This window comes from Solanum dulcamara, chromosome 12 (assembly GCF_947179165.1).
Source record: "Solanum dulcamara chromosome 12, daSolDulc1.2, whole genome shotgun sequence".
Classification (NCBI taxonomy): Eukaryota; Viridiplantae; Streptophyta; class Magnoliopsida; order Solanales; family Solanaceae; genus Solanum; species Solanum dulcamara.
This window is the reverse complement of record NC_077248.1, coordinates 55,634,281-55,661,400: the sequence shown is the minus strand read 5'-3', so window position 1 is coordinate 55,661,400 and position 27,120 is coordinate 55,634,281. Positions and strand designations below refer to the sequence as shown.

The window sequence follows — 27,120 nt, the reverse complement described above, 5'->3', positions numbered from 1 at the left end:
GGCATGGCATGATGTCTTTAGTTTTAGGACACATTATTGTATTTATTTATTTTGGGGTTCGATACTCTTAGACTTAACATTTTGAGAATAAATGTCCTTGATGTGATGATTTTCAGATTTTGGGAAATATTATGTAGTAGACTCTAGTGGATTGTTATTTCTTACTTTAATAACTTTTAAGGATCCGCTATATTGTCATGTTTTATAAGTTGAATCGCTAATATAAGTTGAGGTTTGTATCGTTGGTTCTCCCATCTAAGACGTTAAATGTGATTGCCACTCATGACCCATTTTGGATCGTGACAAATAGTATAAATTTAAGTATTATACATTTTATGTAGTCATTTAATGATAGAAATAGTATTGAAAGAAAAATAATTAATTCTCTTGATTTCATAATTCTGACAAGTAAATTGAAATAACAATTTTTATATAGTAAAAGAGTCAAATAAAATGAAATGAAGTAATATTAAATGAAGATAAATGTTTCCTAAAACTTATTGAGAGGACTGGTCTAGACAAATCACTTCTACTTTTAAGGAACTTTTTTACTATTTATGTCACGATCCAAATTCGAGTGTTATGGCACCTGTCCTTTTCCATCAAACAAGTCAGCCTAAAACCCAATAATTACAAAAATAAAGTGAAAAACAGTCTAAATAGGCAAGTAATAAACAAAAGCGGAAGTCTTGCAACTTAAATAACCCTAAGATTGATTGTTACATGTACAAGCTACTAAAACAGGACTGAAATAAAAGATACAAGTCTCAATATGTCTTCAAATCTCAAATAAAGTAAAGCATAAAAGTACAAGAAATCAGAGAGTCCTCTGGATGCCAATAGCTACCTCTCTCAAACTCCTGGAAGCCTCAGATGATCAGAAAAAATGGGTGATCAAAGTCACGACTCAGAACCTACACAGTGTAGATGCAAGGGGTGAGTACCAAGCAACACGGTATCTAGCTAGCTAAATAGTAAAACTAGGTAAATCAAATAGGATACACGCACTCCTTTCCAACCCAACTGAACCTTCGTAACTACAACCTGCACAAAAATCAGGTCAATCTAATAGTTCATGCAAAACACTACAATAAAGTTCAAATCACAACTCAATATCACAAGATATAACGTATAAGTAGTCACAAGTCATGTATAAGCATCAAGTATGTCACACACAGATATGTAGGACATGTATATGTATACTCAATGATTATGCATGTGTGCAATCGCCGAAAAAGACCTCGACTGTTATACCCCAAAAAGATTTAAGCTAAGACCCGAACCATTATTCTTATGTGTAAAGGCCCAAGTACGATAACTTCTAATTGAATATATGTTTTAGGATTAATTCATAAGTATTTGAGGTGTATTAGAGGTGAATTAGGGTCATAATGAACCTCTAGTACTAATTCGATTTCAAAGATTCTTTGTCGATTGAGTTTCGTATAAGATCATATAAGGGTCAACTTCAAATGACCATATCTCTCATAATATTAAGAGTTAGATGGCCCATAACCTATCAAATTAAAGATCTACGCGTCCTCTTCCAACGCCACCAAGTTTGCCTCATTTGGAGTTATGCATAGAAAGATATGGTTGTTTTACTGAAGTATGTACGGACAGAACAACTAAGCGAGCTCACTAGCCAATTCGACGATTCACCGAATGGTTCTGTGAGACCCCAATTTAGCTCGTCAAATGGATTTGAAATCCTCCAGAAACTATTATTTTAGGCGAGCTAAATCACCTTTTGGCAACTCACCGAATGAAACAGTGAGGAGACCTTCAATTCGCCAATTTGGTCGACGAGACTCATTAAAAGGTCGTATTTTTAATTTTTATGATTTTCTTAAGTTCCCAGAAGAGTATTCTTGACTTTTTACCCTCAATTTACTTCCCCAAGTCTATCTTATAATCTTATAACCTCCCCATTCATTCCAAACCCTCAAAAAAATCAAAATTTAAAAGTTCTACATTATTTCAAGAGGAGAAAAAGCTAGGGTTCCAAGAGCATTCGTTGAGTTATTGAAAGTTCTTTAAGAATCTAATTCTTCTAGGTATGTAAGGCTAACTAAAACATGGATTGTGTTCTTCCATGTTCCCCATAGACATGTTTGACAGAATTGTGAAACACTTGAACCTTCCATGACTGTTTTCTTGAATTTTCCTAAATTATTGAATATTTTTACATACTATTAAGAATTGTGAAACACTTGAACCCAACCCCATAGGCCGTGACGGGTGCCCGAACTGGATACTCGCGTATATCCTTGCTAGCTATAAGCAAACTTATCCCCTGTTTAAGTCATAATATACAAATATACTAGATAACACTTCAGCCGGCACGGCTATCACGATAGGGGAAAACGTTTCCCAAAACATAAACCATATCAGCTCAACTATGCATACGTGCGTATACAACCCACATACATATCTACAGACCACTAAGAGTACAATGATAAAATAAGGGGGGACAGGACCTCCGTCGTACCCTTGAATAAACAAAACGAGTGTACAAATCAAGAGACCAGTACCACAACTAGGCTCCGATACAATGGAGCTTTTCCCGAACTTGCTTGTAGGAGTCCTAAGTTGGTGTGTCTCCAAAACGTGTGTCTGTACCTGCGGACATGAACGCATCCCCCGAAGAAAGGGGAGTCAGTATGACATATGTACTGAGTATGTAAAGTATAACTGAAAACATGTCTGAAATAAAAAGAGCTAGGGAGATAAATTCATTACGTAAGAAAACACTGTACATGTACCTTATGAATCATATAAACATGCATGCTCATATTATACAATATAGCCGGCCCTTTCAGGGCTCGGTGAATCATAATTATAGGACCATCATAGGGCCCAGCGACATCACCACCTTATCACATCACATCATCATCTCATATATATATATATACATATGTACCCGGCCCTCTAGTGAGGGACGCGGTGAGTTGTTCATGTCATCGTATTATCATTTTCTCATATAGCATACCCGAACCTTTAGTGAGGGACTCGGTGAATAATGCAGTGAACTACGCATGATTACGTACCTGGCTCGGGACTCGGTGAAAGAAGGGTTATGGTATACATGAGTAGAGTAGTGAGTAACCATATGCAATTTAAACCATCATTGGAGACTTGTTGAAATAATCAAAATCAACTATCATTCAAAAATTAGGACAATAGCCATACAAGTACCTTTGGAGTGTCATTACAGTTTGCATCAAAGTAGCACTTTCGAAATTATCTACTCGTATAAAGGCGTAATAAAATATCTTTTGGAAGTCAAGAAAATGGCCATCTTAGTATCTTTGAGAATGGGGACTTCCTTGGGATCACATATACCTCGTCTATTCGCTTCGTAAGGTTCATGCCAAAAAAAACGAAGATTAACTTTATCTACTTTCTACTTCCCAAGGTATAGAAAAACTTGGAAAATCATAGTTCAATTATTGGAAGAGTTCTAGCTTAAAGGAGTGAATAAGACTCATGCTTTATACCACAACATAAGTTATACCAACTTAGGAAGGTTGGACACTTTCACATGAGTCGAGGCAAAAGGACATAAGTTCTAGAAAATTAAAAACGTTGGCCATCCTAGTGTACTTAAGAATAAGAGCTTCTTGTAGACTTTGCACATTCTTCGTCCGTTGGCTTTCTATGGGTCATGCCAAAAGAAGGAATAGAATAAGCTTCACATACCCTTTACTTTCCCTCATAGAGTTATTATATACATATATCGTACCTGGCCCATCATGAGCTCAGTATCATAACCTTCTCATTACTTTACCATACCATAACATAATGTACCCGGCCCATGATGGGACTCGGTGAGTAATCATAGCATTATAACATCGTACTTATGTTAAAGACATGTCAATAGGGAAGAAGGGTAGCTTTACCAACTTGTACCAAAAACATGCAAAGAGAAAGAAGGGGTTCACATACCTGTTTAGGGATTAATTGAAATCCATCTTGTCTTGATACCTCCTTAACATATTTGAAATGAAAGTAATACCTAAGGTTAATAACTTTTCACTTTTCAATATCCCACTCTACAACCAAGTACTAATAGAAGTCATTTCCTATCCATTACCCTCGACTAGTTTGTTATTAGTTCCAAAGCTATCGAAAATCGGGCAGCATTTTCCTTGTAACTTCAACATCCCCGAGATTTTGATTCGGCCAAAATATCAACAACCATAACAACAACAACAACCAGCAGCATATTTACAAGTAATATACTTCAACATTGCACAATACAAGCTCCAAACAACTAGCTCCAGAATACGATACCAAAATAGAGTTTTTAATCTTTATTTCGCAAAATCTTTAACCATACCAAACGGAGGGTCGTGTGGCTGCAACCAGAAGCACACACACCCTTTTAAAACACTTTAAAGCCCTGTAACACGCAACCCCACCAGCTGTACCCGCAGCACCACAACGACAACACACTACGCGACTTTGATTTAGCTACTACGACTTTAATTTAGCTTGTTTTTAATGTCAAGCATCCTTGTGAAACTTTTCCACTTCCAACATCATTTAATACATGTAATGTACCTCATAAAATCATCATAAACTCCAGTTCAAAGGAGAAACTCTTACATTGCCCGGAACTCGTCAACCTCGTCGAAACTTGCCTCGAAAGTTCTTTTAGCACGCCTAAAACTTCTTGGTTGTTTGGTAATGTTTTGGGCTGCTCCAAACCATAAATTTTCATTAAAAACACATTTATAACATCATGGTGCACCTTATATAATTAATTCACGGAACGAAATCGGAAGCTTACCTTTTTTTCCCTCAAATTCGAAACTCTCTCTAGCTTGAGGGTTTCTCTCCTCTTCTTCTCTTTTCTAGAATATTTGGATGAAGTAATAACTTAAGGGATAAGGATAATTAAAAGTAATCAACATATATATAGGCTACTTTAAGGGGGACACATGTCATCCCCTAAGTGGTAACATGTGTCAAGCCCTCATGGGGTCAACACTCCCATTTTCTCTAATCATAGGCTGCCATGTGGCATGTGGGGTCCACCACGCTTATTGCAACTACTACCACATGGCACTCTCTCTTGGGCTGCCATGTGTCTCTTTCTTTTCCTCCTCGTGGGTTCGTAATCTCATCTTACTTTACGAACCTATATAATCCTTGCCACATAAGCTTGGTATGTACTCAAGTAGTTTAAGTACGTAAGATTTCCAAATTCGTAGCTTACGTAAGTAAGTTGAGTCCTACGACTCATTACTTGGCCTCCAATTCTTTTCGGATTCTCATAACCATATTTCCAATCTTTCCTTCTATGGGGTATCACATTCTCCCTTCTTTAGAGTTGTTTGATAGCATCATAGATTATCCGTCTCACATGACAACTTATAAGAAGCTTACGATCCTTTCAAGAAACATAAGAAGCTTAAATAAAACTTAAGAAGCTTAAGAGGTTCAAGAAACTTAAGAAGCTTAAGAAGCTTGAGAACCTTCCAAGGTACAAAAGTACAGGGTATAACATCCTGTTATTTCATTTGTATTTTTAGTTGTAATATTGGTCTTTTACCCTGACATCCCGTTACTCAAAATTCCGGAATATGGGTCCTCTTACCTACTAGTGGTTCATAGTAGGTGCAATCATGACTTGAGAAATCGGATCCTGGTAAGTTGGTATCAGAGTCTTAGGTCTACCGGTCTCACTTATACAGAGCTAACGTCGAGTAAAGTCCCGCTTATCAGTCTAGAGACGTCCGTGACTTATCTTCGAGAGGCTACAAGAGGTCTTTAGGAACTTGCCTTTTTTGTATCACTATCGTGCATGGTGTATCTTATCAGTTTCTGGAAATCTCATTTGCTCCACTCTTTTACAGGATGGCTCGCACACGTGATAGGGCCTCAGTTAGGGGTTGAGGCCGACCTCGAGGTCGTTCCAGGGCTACAAATCCAATCCAAGACAAGGAGCAGACTCCGGAGTCGGAGCTAGAGCCACCAGTAGCTCCAGTACATCATCCGTCAATAGGGCCTAGACTAGCCCAGCAACCGCCCGAGCCAGTTGTAGCTCCGGACCTACAGGTGATGTTCACCCAGATATTAGCTACTATTAAGGGAATGTCGTAGGTGCAATCTCTAGCTACTCTAGCACCGCAAGGTCATCCGGTGCTAGAGGCCCAGTTATCTAGCCTGATGGGCGTCATGACACTTTGGGAGCAGAAGATGCTCAGTGTGTTCCTTAGACTATCACCGCCGAGGTTTTCTAGGGCTATGGGTGAGGATGCCCACGATTTTCTAGTTTTTTGTCGTGAGCGACTATAGTGTTTGGGTTTAGAGGAGTCGAGAGGAGATGACTTCACTTCTTATCAGCTAGACGGTCCTTCCCGGCAATAGTGGCATTCATATTTAGAGACCAGGCCAGCTGGGTCTCCACTGGTGTCGTGGGCTGAGTTTTCAGAGGCATTCTTGGCTCAATTTATTCCTAGGAGCGTTAGAGATCAGCTCTGAGATTAGTTTTCGTAGTTCGAGTAGAGCTCCATGATTGTATCGTAGTATGAGGCCCAATTCCATGAGCTCTCCAGGCATGCTACTATGATCTTACTTACTAAGGAAGAGAGAGTCCGGTTCTTCGTTAGAGGATTGAGACTCCAGCTACAGATTGAGACTCAGTATTTAGTCTCAGCAGGCCATTCATTTATGAATATGGTGGACCATAGTTGCACACTTGAGCAGATCAATCACAAGTCTCAAGGGGGGCAGCGACAAAAGAGCTAGGTAGGATGATAGCCAGGATGGGCCCCGCTTTAGACCTAAGGAGTCCTATGACAGATCTCTTCAGAGATTTTAGTCGGGCCAGTCCATCCACCCCTTCCAAGCCTCTCTTCAACTTCAGAGGGTAACCAACACCATCGGGGTGGCTCTAGTGCCGATCCGAGTCAAGGCCAAGGGGGTTTTCAGATGGGTTCTTTTGGTCGTGGTGGACAATGTCCATCTCTGAGCCGACAACCGTAGGAGTTCCTTTTATTTCTTAATTGTCATTATTATTAATTATTACGTGGCATCTTTCTATTGGACAAGTGTATGATATTATCCTTTCATTTGCAACCATTAGAGGTGCTACTCATGAAGCTCCTTTCTCTTAGCTAGAGAGATCACTTGTTCTGTTCAACTCATTTCTTCAAGGCAAGGCATTCAAATATGAGCATTTGGGTGAAAATGGTCTTAAAATTGTTCAAGAAGAAAATAGTGGGGTTATGGATATGGGTCTGGCAGGTAGGAGAAAAAAGATGGGTTGGAATTTAAATTTGTCCAATAGAAAAATGCCACCTTATTATTAATAATAATAATAATAACAATTAGAAATTAAAAATTGTTAATTTTAGGGGTAAAAATGGATCAAAAAGGTGGACTGGGGATATTTTTAGCTCAATAGATAAATGGGGGTTATATTTAAACCTTTGCGGATAGTCCAAAGGTATTTTTAATACATTAACCCCCAAATCCCTAAAAAACTCATTTGCTCATCTTCTCCAAAGAGAAGGAGCAGCCGCCGCCTCCCATTTCCCTCTCCCTCACCTATGTCTCTGCCTCTTCTCTCCACATCGAAGCTCCTCTTCTCCTTACGCCTCTGCTCCCTCTAAGCCGCCACACACCCTTACCTCTCAGCTCTTATCTTCCTCACCTTCCTCCACATGCCACTCAAACGAGAAAGAACCCAACGCTCAAACCCCTTTTTCCGATATCTCTCCCTCTTCTCTCCCAACTCCCCGCCTCCCTCATCTATTTCCCCTCTCCTCTTCTTTCTTTCACTCTTATCTTAAACAATGGCGGGACGACAACAAAAGGACCGTCACCGCCACATGCAGCCGACAAATCTGCCAACGCCGCATCTGTCCCGTCGTTATCTCTCATCGACAAAATAGTGACAACGATGAACACCACCGCTGTATAGCCATGGATTCCGGCGAAGTAGCAAATCCTGAGTAAGCGCAAGTTACCTTGGTCGAAGTTGATTAGGTCGAATCATCGAGAGTTCATCATTTTTTAAAGACGAGTCTATAGGAGATCCGTCCAGGTATGTTTTAATCTAATCTCTATTCTCATCCCTTCAACTATTTGTCTTCATTGTGAATTGATTTTAATATATGAGGTTCACATCATTGTTTGTTTGTTGATTCGTATACGGATTGTGGCTTGACATCGATTTTCTTCTTAATCCATTTTTTGCTTGATATTTTTATCATAACTTTAGGCTTACTGAAGTATTGATGTATTCAAATATCAGATTTAAAGTTTCCAGTAAGTATTCTACTTTTTGTTAGAATACAATTTTGTTCTTGTGATTCGAAGCTAATGCATCCCTATATTGTCAAAAATTGCTGATATTTGGATAATTTTGGTAAAGCTTGCTATGATTAGTTGGTTCTTAATTTTGGTCATCATAAATTGATTACTTCCCTTTTATTTGTTTGAACAACAAATTCGTTTGCTAGTTTAGTCTTGATTTAGTCTTACCTAAAAAATAATTAAAACTTAAATTACTCTTAATTACTAATTATGAAATTTACATATATGTTTATTTAAATTATTAATAGCAGATCCTTTTCTCTCATTTTTTGTCTTATTTAGAACTGGTCAGGTTTTACTCATTACTTACATGGTAAAATATCATCGTTGATTACACATATTTTGGGGCACACTGATTTGGCATGATTGATTATATGCCTGATTTCCGTAGTGTTTGTTTGGAATATTACCGCTGCAATTTATGTGTTGTTTAGGTATTCTTTCTTTGAATTTCAAGCCTTCCCTTAATTTTAGTAAATTGTTGTCTGAATCTCAGACTTAATTAATTGACTGATTTTATTGTTTTATTTTTGATAACCTTAGGTCATTAATTTATTTCCCTCCTTTTACTTTGTTGTACTGATTCTTAATTCCTCACCATATAAAGAAAAGTTGTTCACTCATTCTATACACGCTTTCAAGCATAAAAAATCAGACTCTCTAAAAAAAGGGCAATTCGCTTTACATATTGTTTTAAAAGCTTCTTTAAGCTGGTTTACTACTTCAAGTTTGTGCTCATATCGAGTACTCATCGCTGATTAATTATTCTTCTCAACCGATTAGTGCCTTTTATAAATTTAAGTTCTGTCTTGCCCTACTTATTATTTAATTTTACATAATAATCAAAAAGAGGAGGCATCCAGGTTAGTCCATTCTCTTGATTTATGGTTAGCATATTTGCTTTTATGTATCTGAAATTATTTGATCTTTGATGTGTGTTCTTTAAAAATTATAAGATGTATTCATATTGTGATAATTATCGTTATTCTACTTACCATATACGCATAATCTCTATTTCCCATTGGTTTAACAGGTTATTAACTTTAAAGGTTAAAGATGAGAAGAGTCGTCGCGGGGGACTTTAGGGAAATAGATTAGTTTATGTAATGACCCTCCAGGTCATTTTTCTAATACTGCTTCTTTTTAATCATTTAGAGCATTCTTGTAGCGACCCCAGGTCATTTATGACCTGTTGGCGTCAGTAGTTCGGTCGCTTGGTCGTTCGTTTGGGTTTTAGACCCGTTTCTCTGCTTTGGAGCTTTTATAACTTGAAAACTTGACTTCGATCATAACTTCAACGAAAACGACCTTAGAACAGAATTTTGACGGTCCCATTAGCTACGGAATGGCCAAATTAGGCTAATAGCATGGTCGATGCGAGTACCAAGGCAATCGGTACAAGTTTGAGGCCATTGGGCACTTTAGCTTTTGAAATTTGGCCTATTGTTGACTTTGGTGACCATTCTTAGAAAACACGCTCGAATGAAAATTCTGATAGCGCGGTTAGCTCTGGAATGTTGAGTTTGGTCTGGAACAATCCTTTGTTCGATTCTCGAGGCTTTCGATTTAATCTCGAGGGCCGTTGTGAAATTTGACTCAAAATGACCCTTGTGTGTGGGACCCACTTCCAATCGTAACAACCTCAAATGGAAATTTTGATTGCGTCATTGAGTCCGAAACGTCGAATTTGGTAGGAAAGCATATCTCGTTTGCACGGACAGAATTCCGAATGAATTTCAAGCACCTATTCGGAATATTTGAACTTGAGAAAAATCAGCTTTTTAGCAGATATATGGTGCAGCCAAAATTATTCTCCGTGATCGCGAGCCCTTGGCCGGGTTCGCAGAGGTTCAGGAAATTGAACTCTGTGTTCGCGGAGGTGTGTGTGGTTGGCCTCCGCATTTGCAGGGTCTGGGCCGCATTCGCGAGCCTCTGGCCGCGTTCACGAATGCCTAGCTTCTTAACCTCCTTGTTCGCGGGCCACTTAGGCCTCGTTCGCGAAGGCCATTTAAAAGACTAAGGACAAAGATCAGCCATAGCTCATAATTTAAAACCTCATTTTCTCCATCAATACAAGCTAAAATTTGACGATTTAAGGGTCTAAATTTAAGAGAATTCCGTGGGGAATCTGTTGGTAAGCTCAGAATCTTGTGGGGAGGCTTCGTGTGAGACAAGTTTACGAATTTAGCTATTGTTTTATTCATTTTCGGAATGAAATTTTGTTGAATTTTGAAATATTATATATTGGCCAATTCAGCTCCGTTTTTTAGTGATTTTTGAGGTTAAGCTATGGGATTGTTTGCAAGGAACATCGTAGTATGCTTGGTTTGGGTTGTGGGGGTTTCTTTTGTGAGAATTTTCTGGTCAAAGAAGCATTCATTTTCACCTCCGCAGTTTGAATTATTAGAATTTTGTTGCATGATCGTTTTGCATTGTTTTTACACCCCGAATTGTGTTGTAAATTGATCCTTGAGCTTGGGGTGCTATTTAGATCCTATTTTGGGGGACAATTTCAAAATTCTGAATGTGGATCCCACATTTTCTTTTTTAGACCCAAAAATATGTTCGTCTCCAAAAATTATGAAATTAGTGTCTAAACGACCGTAACAATGTTCTAATTCGGTTTTTGACAATGTGGCAGCGTTCCAAGGTCGTGCGAAAGGAAAAAGTTCTGGCAGAGTGATTTGGAGTGCTCGTGTCTAGCCTACAGGTAGGCTAGGGCTTTTCTTTCTTTAGATTGAGCTGGAATGTGTGAAAGCATTTTAAATTAGATGGAATTTGGGTTGGTACCTCATTTGTATATCTTACGTGTTAGAAATCATATTTTAAGTTTTTATCGAGGTTTTTAGGTCATTGGAAACATCTATACCTTTCCGTTATTTGTTGATATTGTAAGAAGAGTTCAATGCTTATGTTGTTGATATTATGGAGCATGTTAGCCTTAGTATAGGTTGTTAACTTGCCTTAGTTGCCCTGACGTCGCTCCGACAGGCTTAAATCCTTGTAGAACGGTCTAGCGGACTAGTGCCCGATAGTTTGGCCTTAGTTAGGCGGTAACCATGCTTTTATTAATACCCTTATTCGTACCTCATCAAGATTACGACCTTCAAGATGCATCGGCGATACTTGACTGTGAGCGTTCGATTTCGACCTTGGTTCAAGCCTAGGTGGAATATTAATTGACATATTGGGAAGGAAATTCTCGGAACTATTATCATTCAGTTGGAAAGGAGGATATTTGTCACCTTGGGATAACTAGCAGTGAGCATTTGGGTACCCAGTCCCAGCCTCCGTTTTGAATTTCCATCGGGAAGCATCCGGGGACACAGCCCCGACCTCTACTGACTTGCTAGTATGGCGAGCATTCGGGCACCAGTCTCGACCTCAATCATACCGATATGTGACGACGAACATCAGGGTACCCAGCCCTGGCCTCGACCGTACCGATGTATTATGGTGAGCATTCGGGTAGTCGGTCACCTTGAATACTCGGGTGAGCATTTGGGTCCTAACCTCGACCTCTAAAGCATTCCTAGTTCATCGTTATTGGAAATTCTTGGTTCAAAAATGACACAGTTCTCCAGTTCTTGGCATCTCAGATTCTTGGTTCCTAGCTTTGGTAGTTGTAGCCATTCTGTGTACTCAGTAGGCTTATGAGGGTTCGTTCGGGATTTTATTTTAATTTGCCCACGAATGTCCCGACTGCCTTATGTAGGCCTAGTTGGGTGTAGTTAGTTGTAGTTATCTTAGCTAGTTCTTTTTCCACCTTAGATGCTTATTATGATTCTTGTTTAGGCCTATTTCCCCTTTTCGTATTATATTACCTTTTCTTCTCAGTCTTCTTATGATGCCTACTAGGTACTTGTTCTCTTGGTACTCATACTACACTCTACATCTACTTTCGTGGTGCAAAACCAAGCACCAGCAATCGTCGCGGATAAATCGAGCCTATGATAGTCAGCTCCGGAGACTAGGGTGAGCACTTGCCATTTTGAGATCATTTTTTTCTCCTTCAGCATGGATGGCCCATCGTTTGCATTTCTGAGACTTGTCTGTTGATGTTTATATTTTTGGTCCACTTTTAGGACTTGTACTCGTCCTTTATGTTGTAGCAGCTCTGTACTTGTGACCTCCAGATTTTGGGAGTAATCCTTAGTTGTATATATAGCAGGTTTTGGTTTTGCTTTCGCTTATTTATTTTGTTTATGTTAGAATATCCTATTCATCATTAATTTCTACCCTCAAACCTATTAATTGTCGTTCCGAGTTACGGATTGGCTTACCTACTAGTGGTTTATAGTAGGTGTCGTCATGACCAGAGAGTCGGGTCGTGACAAATTGGTATTAGAGCCCAAGTTTGTTGGTCTCACTTGTACAGAGCTAACATCTAGTAGAGTCTCGCGGATGGATGCAGAAACGTCTGTAACTTATCTTCAGGAGGCTACAGGATACCATTAGGAATGTTCTCTATGTTGTATCCTTTCGTGCATTTTTGTGTCTTATTGGTTTTCTGCAATCTCATTTGTCTCACTCTTTCGCAGGGATGGTTCGTACACGCGGTACCACCAGTGGTGATGACCCACCAAGGCCGGGCAGGCCTAGAGGCTTGCCCCGTGGCATGGGCAGGGGTTCAGTATCAGCTCTCGATCCAGATCTAGCTCCTGAGTATATGGAGGAGCATCAGGACACCCATATTCCTCTTTAGTCGAAGGGGCCACCACCAGAAGCACAACCTCCGCCACATCAGTTACGACTCCAACATTACAGGCAACAATTGCAAAACTCCTCACGGCTATTAGGGTTATACCACAGGCACCATCTCTAGCGGCGGACGTACCTAGCCAGCACTTGAGGTTCAGCTGCCTCCACCAGTTGTGTCACCCCCGCCCGAAGTTTCGGAGGGTGTCACGTCTCTACATCATACAGAAAGGTTCTACACCCTTGCAAGGTATAGAGCAACCCTTCCTACTGCAATTATAAGTTTTACAGCATGAGCTTACAGGGTGTATGTCAGTTGTAAGAAATGGCTTAGTAAAAAAATATTATTAACCTTATACACTTGAAACTATCACCGTGATTTCTTATATATGACAACTTAGATCTAATTTCATGTCACGACACAAGCCTAGGGCCTAGACGTGACATGGAGAATGAGGAACCCGAAAGTACCTCAAACAAACCTCTTAGCATTCTTTTAGCCTTTCATAGATAATGATGATAAATAAACAAGCGAAAATCATAATAGTAAATCTTCAACTTACATATGTCCAACAATACCTCTAACTTTTAGATTTAACGGGGCTAAGACAAGTTCCTAGCTCACCCTCAATCATAATAGAAGAAATGTCATAGTAAAATATCTCAACATATCATAAGCTAAAAAAATAAAGGATTATTGTTCTTGGAACATGGGAACTCACCAAAAGTAGTCTTCAACAAAATCTCAACTAGCCACGTGGAGGAGAACGATGAGGAGCATTGGTCCCTACATGGTGATATCATGTAGGCAAAAGAGTATGCGTTAGTACTTTGAATGTACTAAGTATGTAAGGATGCATGAACATTGAGGAAACATCAAAACATTTATGTAATGTGGAACATAATGTAATGCATGCATAATAAATCATATAGATATCCTTTAAAACATTCTTTTTGTGGGAAAATAACCATAACCGACATTTAAGACCATGCGAGCTATTACATGGAATCCAACATAACCCCCTACGTTGGCCGGAGAGACTACTTGCCAGGTAGAACTCCGTCAACTTCATTCATTTCTTTAACTTTAACTTTAAGGGCTATTTATGGATCCATTAGCCTAAGCCCACAAGGGCTCCTATGTTGGCACATATTTAATGAGACAAGGGGTTGCTACTAGGATTCCCTTACCGAATCCCACCTCAATGCCCCATCCGGTGCTAAGTCAATCCCATGGAATAGTTTAATACTTCAAAATATCCATAGCATATAACTTGAGAATTCAAACATCATATTCGGTAGAATAGCTCATTAAAACATTTGATAATTCAAATATGCAAGAATTGTCCTTATAGCATAAAGAATCCATCATTCATATCATTTCATCATTTTTTTTCATTTCATAAGACTCCCTTTTGATCATAGATATTGCTTTCATAAACATTCATTTGGAGTCAAAGCTTTTAAGTCAAACTTTATTAAAAATATAGTAAGACTAGGTGGGTTTAAATCACTTCAACTTGCAAATATGTATGTAAATAAATATACATAAATACTTTGAAATCCATTAATTAAAAATCATGTTTTAAACAACCACCATGAATTTCAAGAACCTTTAAATAGATAAATAGAGGAATTACTTGCAAACCATCAATTCATACATATTAAAATTATGTTGCATCAAAATAGACCAATAATCATTATTTTAACCATGATTCATATTATTAAGTAAAAATAAGAATTACCATAAGAAAATATTACTTGAAATCAAGAGACTTAATTGAAAGAGTTTTTGGACTACATGGGTGAAAGAACCCATGGATAAACACCCGCATAACTTAGAGTAAAACTTAAAGAAAATAAACAATTTATCATATAATTAAAATACCTTAGGATGAGGGTAGAAGGAATACTCTTATTGAAGTCTTACATACCTGAAATCCGAAGCTTTAGTCGGAACCGAAGGACTTAATGAACACTCCTGAGTCGTAGATTTTCTCCTAGCCGGAACGTTTTGTGTATTACCCGGGGTCTATGTTCTGATAAACTTATTTCTTTTCACTCCAATCAGTAGAGGCTTTATCTCATACATTAGTTGTTAAATTATTCCATAGATTTTCAGTTCATTTCATACAAATATAAATTAAGTTTTTTGCCCAATTAATCATCTTGTTAGATTTCGCTTCCTTTATGTAAAATTTTAAGCTTATTCATGTCATTACCAAGGTTTCTCTTCAAGTCACTTGTGATTCCTAAATGTCGGTCATAACTAGGGTGTAGATTCAAATCATGACAATCCATTTTGCAATATTTTACCCGTATTTTCTATTGTTTTGATGATGATAAATGTTTATAATCATTCAATTAGATGCATATTTGTGATATTCTTAATAATGAGCTAAATGTGTGATTAGATACATTTCACATAAAATGTGGAGAAAAAGAACCAAAAGTGAACTAAAGACAGAATGTTGGAACTTAGGAACAAAGTTAGGAAGATGCTGAACAAAGTGGAGCTAGATGTCACGGACTTAGACTTCAAACTAAGACCTCCGTGTGGCACTTGATAACTTACTCATGAATCTTTCACGGTCTTGCAAGCTCAAGTAAGCCTTTAAGTCTAGATCGCTAAAGGAACGAACCTAGAGTTTTGGAGAGGTTAGTGGAAGACTCTATATTCTTGTAGAAGCTTGTAGAGAAGTTTGAAAGACTTGAAATTATCTAGAATGTATAGAGAGTTCTAGAGTAGCGACTTCTTTGTAAATATGGAGAGACTTGTATAGTAAATTTTATTTACACTTAGGCCCCTTAGGAGTAGTATAAATAGAGGGGCATTTATTTGTAGCAAACCATCAAGAAATCAAGCATTCAAGCTTCTACAAGAATCTAGAGTCTTCCACTAACCTCTCCAAGACTCTAGGTTCTTCCACCTTCTTCAAGATCAAGTGGCGGGTCATAACATAGAGCACTGACTGGCGCACTACTGCACTAGCCTGATTGGGGAATTGCAAAGATGAAAATTCACACTAGCTGGCGCGTTGTTCCACCGTGTCTGGGGCACTGCTTGGTGTGCAGCAGCATCTTTGTTTCCAGGTGAAATTTCTGCAAGTCTATGCCCAACAGAATTTTGAGTTTATTTTATAGGTGATGCGACACGTAACCATGAAATTTCTCTCAAATTGTGATCACAACTAGTTTTACTTGTTTTTGGTCTTTAAACTTAATTAGATACAAACAAAGCAACAACAAGAACAACATACCCAGTGAAATCTCACAAAGTGGGGTCTGGAGGGTAGAGTGTACACAGACCTTAGCACTACCTTTTGAAGGTATAGAGGTTATTTTTCGAAAGACCATCGACTTAAGTGTATCAAACCCAGGAAAAAAGAAAAAGAAACAAACAAGAAAGCATAAGAGAGAAAACCGTAACAACAATAATGCAATAATCGAAATGCAATAAACCACATTTGGCAAGAACTAAAAAGACACGACTATTCCTATGAAAGGCACTATACCTCTACAAGAAATGACAACACTCTACCCCTACTGCCTTCTACCCTAATACGCGACCTCCGCGTCTTCTTATTTAGAGTCATGCCCTCGATAATATGAAGTTGTGTCATGTCATGTCTAATCACCTTTCTCCAATACTAATTTGGCTTACACTACCTCGCTACGTACCCCTTACATCCAATCTCTCGCAGCTCCTCACTAGGCCGATGCGCACCTCTTCTGCACATGGCCAAACCATCTCAGTCTAACTTCTCTCATCTCGTCCACCACCGAGGCCACTCTTACCTTCTCACAAATAACTTAATTCCTACTTTTGTCACTCTTATTATGCTCATACATCCATCTCAACATCCTCATCTTCGCAACATGCATCTTCTAAATATGTTAATTCTTGACTGGTCAACACTCCACCCTATACAAACAGAACAGTCTAACCACCATTCAATAGAACTTACATTTAACTTTAGGTGGTACTTTTTTATCACACAACACTCTAGATGTGAGCCTTCATTTTATCAATCAAGACCCAATACAATGTGTGACATCATCATCAATCTCCCCACTAGCATGGATGACGGACTCGAGATACTTAAAACTTTCACTCTTGGGAATAGTCTATGTGGCAAGCTTCACTACAATGTGTGCTTCATCTAACGCCACACTAAATTCGCACTCTAAATATTATGCTTTGGTCCAACTCAATTTAAACCCTTTAGAATCCAGAGTTTGTCTCCAAACCTCCAACCTATCATTAACTCTGTCTCAAATCTCATCAATTAGTATTATGTCATCTACAAATAACATATAACATGGAACCTTCTCTTGAATAGACCACGTCAGCTCATCCATCACCACGACAAATAAGAAAGAACTAAGCACTAATCCTTGATGAAGCCTCATCTCAACGGGGAAGTGCTCCACATACATGTCCTTAATCACCTTAATATAAACCATTGGGACACTTTTCGCCTCCATACACCTGCAGATAACATCCCTTGAAAATTTGACATATGCCTTCTCAAGATCAATAAACACCATATGAAAGTCCTTTTTCATTTCCCTATATTTCTCCACGAATCTCCGCACAAGATGAATTTCTTTAGTAGTCGATTTTTTTAACATGAGATTCTTGAAAATGGGCATCCCTTCTTACCCTTATCTTCACCATTCTCTTCCATACTTTCATAGTGTGGCTTCGCATTAATACCCTTGTAATTGTTATAATTTTGGATATCATATTTATTCTTGTACAATGGGACCATAATAATCCACCTCCATTCGTCGAACATTCAAGCTGTCTTAAAAATAACATTAAACAACCTAGTAAACCACTCCATCCCCGCCTGCCTTGTCAGTGCTCTCCAAAATCCCCCGGGAATCTCATCAGATCCGTTCACTCTTCCCCATCTCATTTTACTAATAGCAAGTCTAACCTCCTCAATCCTAAAACACTTGCAATACCCAAAATTTCAAAGTCTTCAAGAGTGTGCCAATTTACCCAACACAATGCCTCTATCCATTCTTAATTTAAGAATTTGTGGAAGTATGTTTGTCGCCTTTGCTTAATGGAGGTCTCGTCCACCAATACATTGCCTTCCTTATCCTTGATCCACTTCACTTGATCCAAGTCGCGAGCCTTTCTTTCTCCCTCTTTTGCGAGCCTTAACAATCTTTATCCCTACCATTGTTCCCTAGCTCAACATACAAGTGTTCAAATACTGTCATCTTAGAAACTGCGACTGTCAATTTCACTTCAGTCTTTGTTGTCTTATAGGTTTTCTTGAGCATCCACTTCTCATGCTCGTCCACGCACTTCAACCACTTAGTATAAGCAACCTTCTTTGTTTTCACTTTGCCTTGTACTTCTCCATTCTACCACCAATCTCGTTTATACTCGCCTAAGTTGTCACGTCCCAAGAGGATACCCTAGGCATGGCCGGCACTTAAAAATTATCTCTAGCCTCCGAGAGAACCAATTGGTCTCATCACTCATTCGTTCATCAACGAGAGACTTAAGTGAAAATAAGAATAATTATGTGGGCTCGCTGTCATCAATATCAAATGAAAGAAATAATCCTTAGAAGAAGTAGTTTCAAAGGAGAACTACTCCAATTACATCATCAAACGCTGTCTATGAAGCCTCTAATACTATCAGACGGTGTCAATGACATGTCCATTGCTACCTCAAAAAAACATAATGCTCAACAATAATAAAAGGATAAAGAGTTCCTCCGAATACAAGAAGGACTAACCAAATAACTGAAAAGTAATGATCTTTAACGATGCGCCTGTTAAGAATTTCTAACACATGTATCTGCATCATAAAACGATACAGGTCAGAACTCAACATCACTATGTAATGCAAGTTTAATAATAATAATAATAATAAGCAATGCTTACTCAGTTGGAGTTTCTCTAACCGACAACCATCACTTATGAGCTAATGATGATACAACGAAGCGATGTTGTTGCCACATCCATATAATACCTTGTCAGGATAAAGGACATCACCATCTTGAATCCAATCATCAAAATTCTCTTTTTGGGACTTAAGAGATATAGCACTCATCCTATGCTGGCTACGTAGTTCTTGAGTTTAAATCAATTAAACTCTTACCCAACTCGGTGCTCAATACTACTCCCAAAATATGTGTTCATATTAACATCATCATCTAGTCTTATTGGAAAAACATCAAACTCATCTTATTACCTCTTCATCAATCATCACACTTCAAAACATTATTTATATCTCATCAAAACATCTTGCTCAAAACATCATTCACTCAAATTCATTTAAACTCAATTTTTTTGCTCTTTCAAAAAACTCAATAAAATACATATATAGTATTAATTTAAATTACTCTTTTTGTCAATAAATATTAAAAGTCAACACCTTTACTCAAAACATGTGTAAAAAATATTCATGAACATCAAATCAATTAGGGTTCATGAGAAAATAGCCATGAATGATAATTCTAATAATATGAGAGATAAAAATAATAATAATCTCAATACATAAATATATCTAACTCAATAGAAGAATAATTAATTCATTTAAAATTCAAGATTTAGGTAAAACTCAACTATAACTCAATTACAATGAATTTAACTATTGGACGCATGGACGAACTCAATTCAATGCTTTGAATAGTCTTACATACCTGAAATTCAAAGCTTTACTCCGAATTGAAGAACTCATTGACCACTCTTGAACCCCTAGCATTTTCTCCTCGTCGGAGCTTTTTGTGTACTACCCAGAGTATAAGAATCACCGAAATAGTATTTTTACACTACTAAAAACTAAAACTATATTTGTTTTTGTGTACTATCCGGAGTATAAGAATCACCGAAATAGTATTTCTACACTACTAAAAACTAAAACTATATTTGAAAATGAGTAAAGAAGTATATAGGGAGAAGAGCTAATTGAGAAAGCTTGATCAATAAAATAACGAAATAAGGTGGGTATTTATAGGTGTGGAGGAGGGACCTAACAATAAATAAAAATAATTACAAAAAATGATCTTGAAAATTCAATGGAGGATTGTGATCTCATAGATTATGTCAAATGGAGGACTATTAATGTCATAGGTGATGTCAAATGGATCTAGATCTTTCCATTGTTGGTGAGATGAACCTTCTTTTAACGGAATACCCTTTTTCAGAGCTGCGTTTGAACAAGATAACTTTCTAATTAGGATTTGGTGTCTTCATATGAATTGTAGATCTAGAAGTATACTTTCATGCCGTTCAATAATCAACCGATTTAGAGCATCCTAACGTGAGAAATGATTTTTCTTCTACAAACACTCCATTTCGTCATAGCACCATGTCTTGCAAAAATTAATTTATTTGACCTACGTATCCTCCGAATCTTAAGATATGGTCTTCATTAAAGTTGTAGGTAATGCCGTTGGGGTTATTCAGAAATTTGAATCACCTAATTTGGACTATTCTATGAAAAGTTATGCCCAAAATACAGAAGCAATATCATTTTCGTCGAGAATTGAAACACCACATACAACGTTTTAGGGGGTGTTACATAAGTTACCTCTCGATACCCCTAGAACCTCCGTCACTACTTCTATAATGCAACTAGCCGCCATATCCCACATGTATTTTACATCCTCCATACTACTCCAAGCCCCCACACCAATCAACTTCTCCCCCAACTGACGAGAAAGGATCGGGGTCAAGCCACCCCATCTAATCCTTGCTCGATCATAAAGAGTTTTCTTCCTCCTATCTCTCTTAATCTCCAAGTTCATAACCAAAAACCTATGTTGGGTCGTAAGATTCTCACTTAAAATAACTTTGGAATCCATAAAAAGGCCTCTATCACTCATCCGCAGAAGTAATCGATTTGAGTTTTAGCCGTGTTACGAAAGATGACCAAATGATTTTCCCTCTTCGAAAAACATAAGTTAGAAATAACCAACTCAAAGGATTTAGCAACATCTAGAGGTGACTCTCCACCTCCATTCCCATCCCCAAAACCAAAACCTCCATGAACATCATCAAAGCTAATAGAGGTTGCACCGATATGACCATTAAAATCACCACCGATTAAAATCTTCTGGGTGTTCGATATACCTCTCACTACCTCATTCAAATCCTTCAAAAAGAGCTTTTTGACCTCCACGTCCAAGCCCACTTAAGGTGCATAAGCACTAATAACATTCACACTAAGCCCCCCCCCCCCACAACTAGAGTAATCATCATCAACCTACATTGATCCTCCTAACCTCCACCACTTGCTCCCTAAGGTTCTTGTCTACTAAACTACCAACTCCATTTCGATCCTTCAAGCCTCATGAGTATCATAACTTAAACATGTCTGCATCCCGAGCCTTGATACCTACCCATCTAATCTCCTAAACACAAGCTTTATTAATCTTGTTTTTCTTGAGAATCTTCACTAGCTTTGTAGACTTCCTTGTCAACGACACTATATTCCACAATCCTACTCTTACATTAAGAGGGCTTGTACCCCCTTTACCACTACTACCCCTCACTCCCGGCCCAACCGAAGACAGGACACTAGTCCACCATCATTCGCCAAAGCCACCAAATAAGAAGTAAAATACACAGGAATATACTAAGGACAACTAAATCAGGCGAACTAGTAAGCAAATACGAGAAATCAAGAACAATAAGAGGTCACAACAATCTCAAGCAATTTAATAGACTTGACAAGAAATAATATTAAAAGTTGAACTGGTGCACAAGAAATTAGTTAAGGTAAACTAAAAAAGATCAAGCTAACCAAACACTACTATATTGGACGAAACTTGTTGTAAGTACTACTACCCCTCACTCCCGGCCCAACCGAAGACAGGACACTAGTCCACCATCATTCGCCAAAGCCACCAAATAAGAAGTAAAATACAAAGGAATATACTAAGGACAACTAAATCAGGCGAACTAGTAAGCAAACACGAGAAATCAAGAACAATAAGAGGTCACAACAATCTCAAGCAATTTAATAGACTTGACAAGAAATAATATTAAAAGTTGAACTGGTGCACAAGAAATTAGTTAAGGTAAACTAAAAAAGATCAAGCTAACCAAACACTACTATATTGGACGAAACTTGCTGACTTTACTTACTAATTTGAATGACAAGGACTAACACACAAACAAAAAATGATCATTATAATTGACTGGATGAACAATCAAGAACGAGTCCCTCCAATTTTAAATATTGAAACAAAAATAACCGAATGTGACAAAGAAAGATGGAGTAGAAATCATCGAGGTTTAAAGTAGATTTCTCGATGCTTTGTTACAATTCGTTGAAAATCCCGCAAAATTTGGTGCAGAAATTGGTTGTCGGAATCTTTTTCCATCACTTTTACCATCGCCGGAATCTTGACTTGTACCTTCGAAGGGATAGAAGGAAAGGAGGTACATATAAATAAGGCATAATACATAAATATACCATTTATTGGATTAAACTAACATATATGCCCTCCAACTATGAATATGCACAAGTAGACGCACATCCTACGTGGATGCCACATAAGTGTAATGACCTTGAGGGTCATTTTCGAAAATTCTTGAAAAATTACCATATTACCCCTATCGTTAGTGTCCCCAAGTGTTATTTGACTAGTTTGTGTATTTGGTTTTGTTAAAGTCTTAATAGGTTGTGAGTTGTGCAAGTTTTTGAGTTTTAAGGTTCAAGTTGTTCTAAAAGTGAGTTTTAATACCAACCGAAGCTACGGGACTTGGAAGAAAATTCTATCAATTTCATCAACTCCAAGATGTGGAAATTGGCCTAGGGAGTTATCAGAATCAAATTTGGGGTTGACGCATGGATTTGAGATCTTAAGTTGAAAAGTTTGATTTTAACTGAGTCAAGTTTGACTTTGGTCAACAATTCGAGTTTGGAGACTCGGATTGGATTTCTGATAATTTCGTTGGTTTACGTGGGTGATTTTAGCCCTAAGAGAGGCTTCATTATATTTTTCAAAAGTTTTGAGCGCATGTTGGTCTTTTTGAGGCTCAACTCAGTTTAGTTGTGACTTATCGAATTTTGGGTCAAGGAGACCTCAAATTTGAATTCTGATTGTTCTATTGAGTCCGAAACGTCAAATTTGGGAGGATTACATATATGATTTGTGTGTATGAAATTCCAAAAGAATCATGAGGGTCCAATTGGAGTCATTTTGATTTGGGTCTCAATTGTTGTTTCTGAGTTCTAGTGTAGCATGTAATGCTCTTCGCGATCGCGATGTGATGGTTCTTTTTGTTTCGCAATCGCGAGGGACGATTTGCGATCCCAATGCATAGCTTCCCACTGCTTTGCGATTGCGAGGGTCAGTGGCTCGCGGTCGCGACTCACAAATTTGTCCTGAAAAGTAAAATGCCGGGGAAAACCCCATTTTCACCATTTTAGAGTTCTTGAGCTTAGTGAGGCGATTTTGAAAGAAATTTTCGAGTAACAACGTTGGGTAAGTGAATTTCTAACTAAAACTCATGATTCCCATTTAATATTTGATGATTTTAACTTCCAATTTCTTATTTTTCAACCCCGAATTCCTTGATTTTCCGTACACCTAAAGTGGTGATTTTGAACTCAATTTTTGGTCAAATTTTGTGGGTTTTTCATCCATGAGCTCCATTTTTCACATAAAACATGGTTCTAAAGTCAATTTCCAAACCTTTCTCCGAAATTAATAAACTTTTAGACTATTTTACCCCCGTTTCTGAATCCTTACAATATGGGTGTCATTGAACTCCTTGTGATGTGTAATTTCATTCTTGATAGTGTGTTTTCATTTTGGGCATTGAATTGGAGGATTGTTCATCCGGTAGGAGCGCTTGTGTGCGATCTTGACAATCGAGGTAGTTTTGCCTATCCTTCTTAAGATTGGGTTGGGGTAATTAGTCAACCCTACGTTATAGACTTTGGGATGGGGTTGTAGTGTAGATTAGGACTATTTAATTACTTGCGATGCACGTGTGGGGGCTTATTTGTGTTGTATAGCCCGTGTGGGGGCCTTATTTGCTATATTATCTGCTCTTAGCATGTATAATTGATCTACCTGTGATTGGGACGTGAGGGGACTAATTGACTTGAAATACCCAGCCAATGGGTTAAATTGAGAGTGGGCATGTGTTATAGTAAAACTCCTTCCTATTACTAGTTTTTTTTTATTTGCACCGGGCGTCCGAGTCTCTTAGAGCCCCGACTAATTTCGGGGATGCATAGGCCCTCAGCAAGGATTTTCCCGTAAGTGCACCACGATTAATTCAGGTTTCACCCAGTCCGATGGCCCTCAGAAATTATTTTCACCCAGTGGGTTTCGAACTTGAGACCTTAAAAGGGAGCAAACCCCAAGGCTCAAGTCAATTGCCACCAGGCCAACCCCTAAGGGTATTGAGGGTGAGAATCATGCCTAGGTTGAGTTTAGAGAACTGGAAACTAGTTCACATGTTAAGTAGTATATTACTTTCAAGTCATATATGTTGTGATGCATACACCCTTATTCATTTACAGCATTGGTATTGGGAGGTTGAGAATTGTGACAGCCTTTTTGAGAAAGAAAATGTGGAACCTTTTTTATCCTTGACCACGACCTAGGTAGCAAGTGATGACACTTGAGTTGAAATTCAATATATGGACTGTGAGTCCCCATTAGTCCTTGTCTGGCAGCCTTAGCTCGACAGGTGTATACGACAGGTTGTGCGACAACCTTGATTCCACCATACCACATATCATTACATCCTCATATTGCATTGCATTGACATTTGTTCCTTAGTTTATTTCATAGGTTTAACTAATTTCTTATACTCAGTCGGCTTAACCTATTGAGTACATGTGGATTGTATTCACCCCTACTTTTGTGTCCCTTTAAATGCAGATGTAGCCCGGGCATTCCATGAGGCAATTGATCTTCTAGCGGATTCTATACTTCCAGATTGGTGGTGAGATCCTGAGATTTCGGATCATCACTAGTCTATCCTTATTTTTCAGTCTTTAGTTCTTTTCGAGACTTATGTGTATTTTCATATTCAAATATTGTATTAGATGCTCTTATACTTATGACACCAGGTTTTGGATTTATTTCCTTATTATCCTTCTTTTCCTTTCTATTGTGGCCCGACTTTCCCCTTGGAGTCTTGCATGAGTTTTACTTTTAGGCTTACACATCGGGATTGGGAATGGAATGTGTGTCATCATGACCTTGGTATTTGAGTCGTGACAAATTGGTATCAGAGCGTTAGGTTACCGGTCTTATAAGTTAAAGAATAAGGTGTCTAGTAGAGTCTTGTTGATCGGTATGTAGGCGTCCGTACTTATCTTCGAAAGGCTACAAGATATTTATTAGGAGAAATTCCTTCTTTTGATTCCTTCATGCGAGTTATTCATGTCAAGTGTTGCATACTTCTAATCTATTCCTTCTGCACAGATGGTGAGGACTAGAGCCAAAGCCATCGAGAGTGAGGTTGCCCCAATTCACAGCCGATGCAGAGGATGCGGTAGAGTCAAGGGACAAGGCCGAGCGAAGGGACCGCCTACTTATGGACGAGCTAGAGAGCCATCACCTGAGAATGTGTATGAGCATGAGGATGAGTATGAGCAGCAGACTGAGGAGCAGCAGACTGAGGAGCTGAGGCCAGCCAAGCCTCCTGTGGTTCTTGATAATGCTCTGATGCTTCAGGAGTTACTAGTTAGACTATTGGCTAGATTGGATGGTGCTCCTACCCCATGTGTTATCATAGGTACTTCAGGCTCTCCTATCGCAGTCGGTACTACACAAGTTTAGGGGCCTAGTGTTGAATTTCAGACTCCGGGTTCTTCTTCAGTGCCTTCTATCGTACCTCCGAGATTTGTAGCTCTGCGAGTTTCTGCTAGTGTTGCTATGTTAGTGGCTGAGCAGAAGAGCTTTGAGAGGTTTGTTCGATTGGCACCTCCCAGATTTGATGGTGCGGCCGGAGAGAGGGCCTATGACTTTCTAACTGAGTGCCATGACAGGTTGTTCAACATGGGTATTCTAGAGGCACATGGAGTTGCTTATACCTCTTACCAGTTAGAGTGGTTCCCCTATGATAAGTTGAAAGCAGTTTACAGAGGTATTTCCCAAGAGGTTCCTACTTTATAGCCTCCGTGATCAGCGTCAAGATGAGTTTGACAAATTGGAGCAGGCTCTCTGTCAGTATCTGAGTATGAGGCTCGCTTTCATGAGTTGTCTAGTTATGCAATGTCGAGTATTCCTACTGAGTTCGAGCGAATTCGCAAGAAGGTGATGGGATTCGCCGGTGCCTCTCTTGTGCTATCTGGTGGTACCTTCCAGAGTATTATTGACCACGCCAGGATGATAGAGAGTATTCGACATGTTAGACAGGGCGGGGTTAAGAGGTCCCGTCGATAGGGCCAGTTCAGTTCACCTTCCTCCAAAGGTAGAGAATATTTGGGTCCAGGCACCCATGGTTATCAGGGCAGACCATTTCAGGCAGTTATTAAGGGCATAGATGGTACGGGTGGATCTAGATCGGGTCCGACCGGTTATAGTGGTTCTTTGGGCTCTGGTGGACATGTTGACACTCCTAGTTATCCTCCACAATTCAGGTCCTCAAGGTTGTTATGTGTACGATGAGTTTAGGCATAAGGCCCAAGATTGCCCCAGACATGCTCCTTCCACTGGACAGCTCGGGACACCGGCTGTTCGTTCTACTCCCACTCTAGCTATTCGAGATGCTTCACAGAGTACTAGAGGTGGCACCAAGGGTACCAAGGGTGGAGCTAGAGGTGGCGTTCGGGGTGGTTCGCAGGCTAAAGGTGACCGCAGCTATGCAATGTTATACTAGGTAGATTTGAGGCGGAGGCCTCCGATGCAGTTATTACAGGTATTGTTCTGATTTGCCATCATCCTGCTTTAATGTTATTTGATCTAGGATCTACCTATTCTTATGTGTCGACCTATTTTGATATGGGTAATGATTATGTGTGTGAGCCTTTTATTATGCCTATTATTATTTTTACCCCAGTAGGTGAGTCTTTAGTAGTGTATCGAGTATATCGAAAGTGCTTGGTGATATTTTCGGGTAAAGAGACACGTGTGGACTTAA

At 38.8% G+C, this 27,120-nt stretch overlaps 2 protein-coding genes across 22 annotated transcripts in view; one reads left to right on the top strand and one right to left on the bottom strand.

The window, feature by feature from the left end:
- Nucleotides 1-671: 671 nt before the first annotated feature.
- The window catches only part of LOC129875520 (uncharacterized), a 41,413-nt gene continuing 14,964 nt past the window's right edge, over nt 672-27,120 (bottom strand). For 3 of the 18 annotated variants that reach the window (XM_055950815.1, XM_055950816.1, XM_055950814.1), the window contains exons 9-10: nt 13,752-13,816; nt 921-2,622 (exon numbers count right to left, since the gene is read on the bottom strand). The gene's annotated coding sequence lies outside the window, so the exon portion shown is untranslated. The other 15 variants (XM_055950807.1, XM_055950801.1, XM_055950810.1 and 12 more) reach the window with 15 other exon arrangements.
- LOC129875523 (uncharacterized) lies at nt 7,601-25,920 on the top strand. Of its 4 annotated transcripts, none has more exons than XR_008763211.1 (4): nt 7,601-8,059; nt 12,873-13,279; nt 24,912-24,975; nt 25,461-25,920. XR_008763211.1 is itself a non-coding variant. In XM_055950818.1 (2 exons), exon 2 carries the CDS (start codon nt 25,461-25,463, stop codon nt 25,815-25,817), a length of 357 nt encoding a protein of 118 aa, XP_055806793.1. In that variant the 5' UTR covers nt 7,601-8,059; nt 24,912-25,460; the 3' UTR covers nt 25,818-25,920. The 4 variants fall into 4 exon arrangements, 1 of the variants encoding a protein (XP_055806793.1); XR_008763210.1 differs by adding an exon at nt 12,190-12,306 and having other exon boundaries at nt 24,912-25,920; XR_008763209.1 differs by having other exon boundaries at nt 24,912-25,920.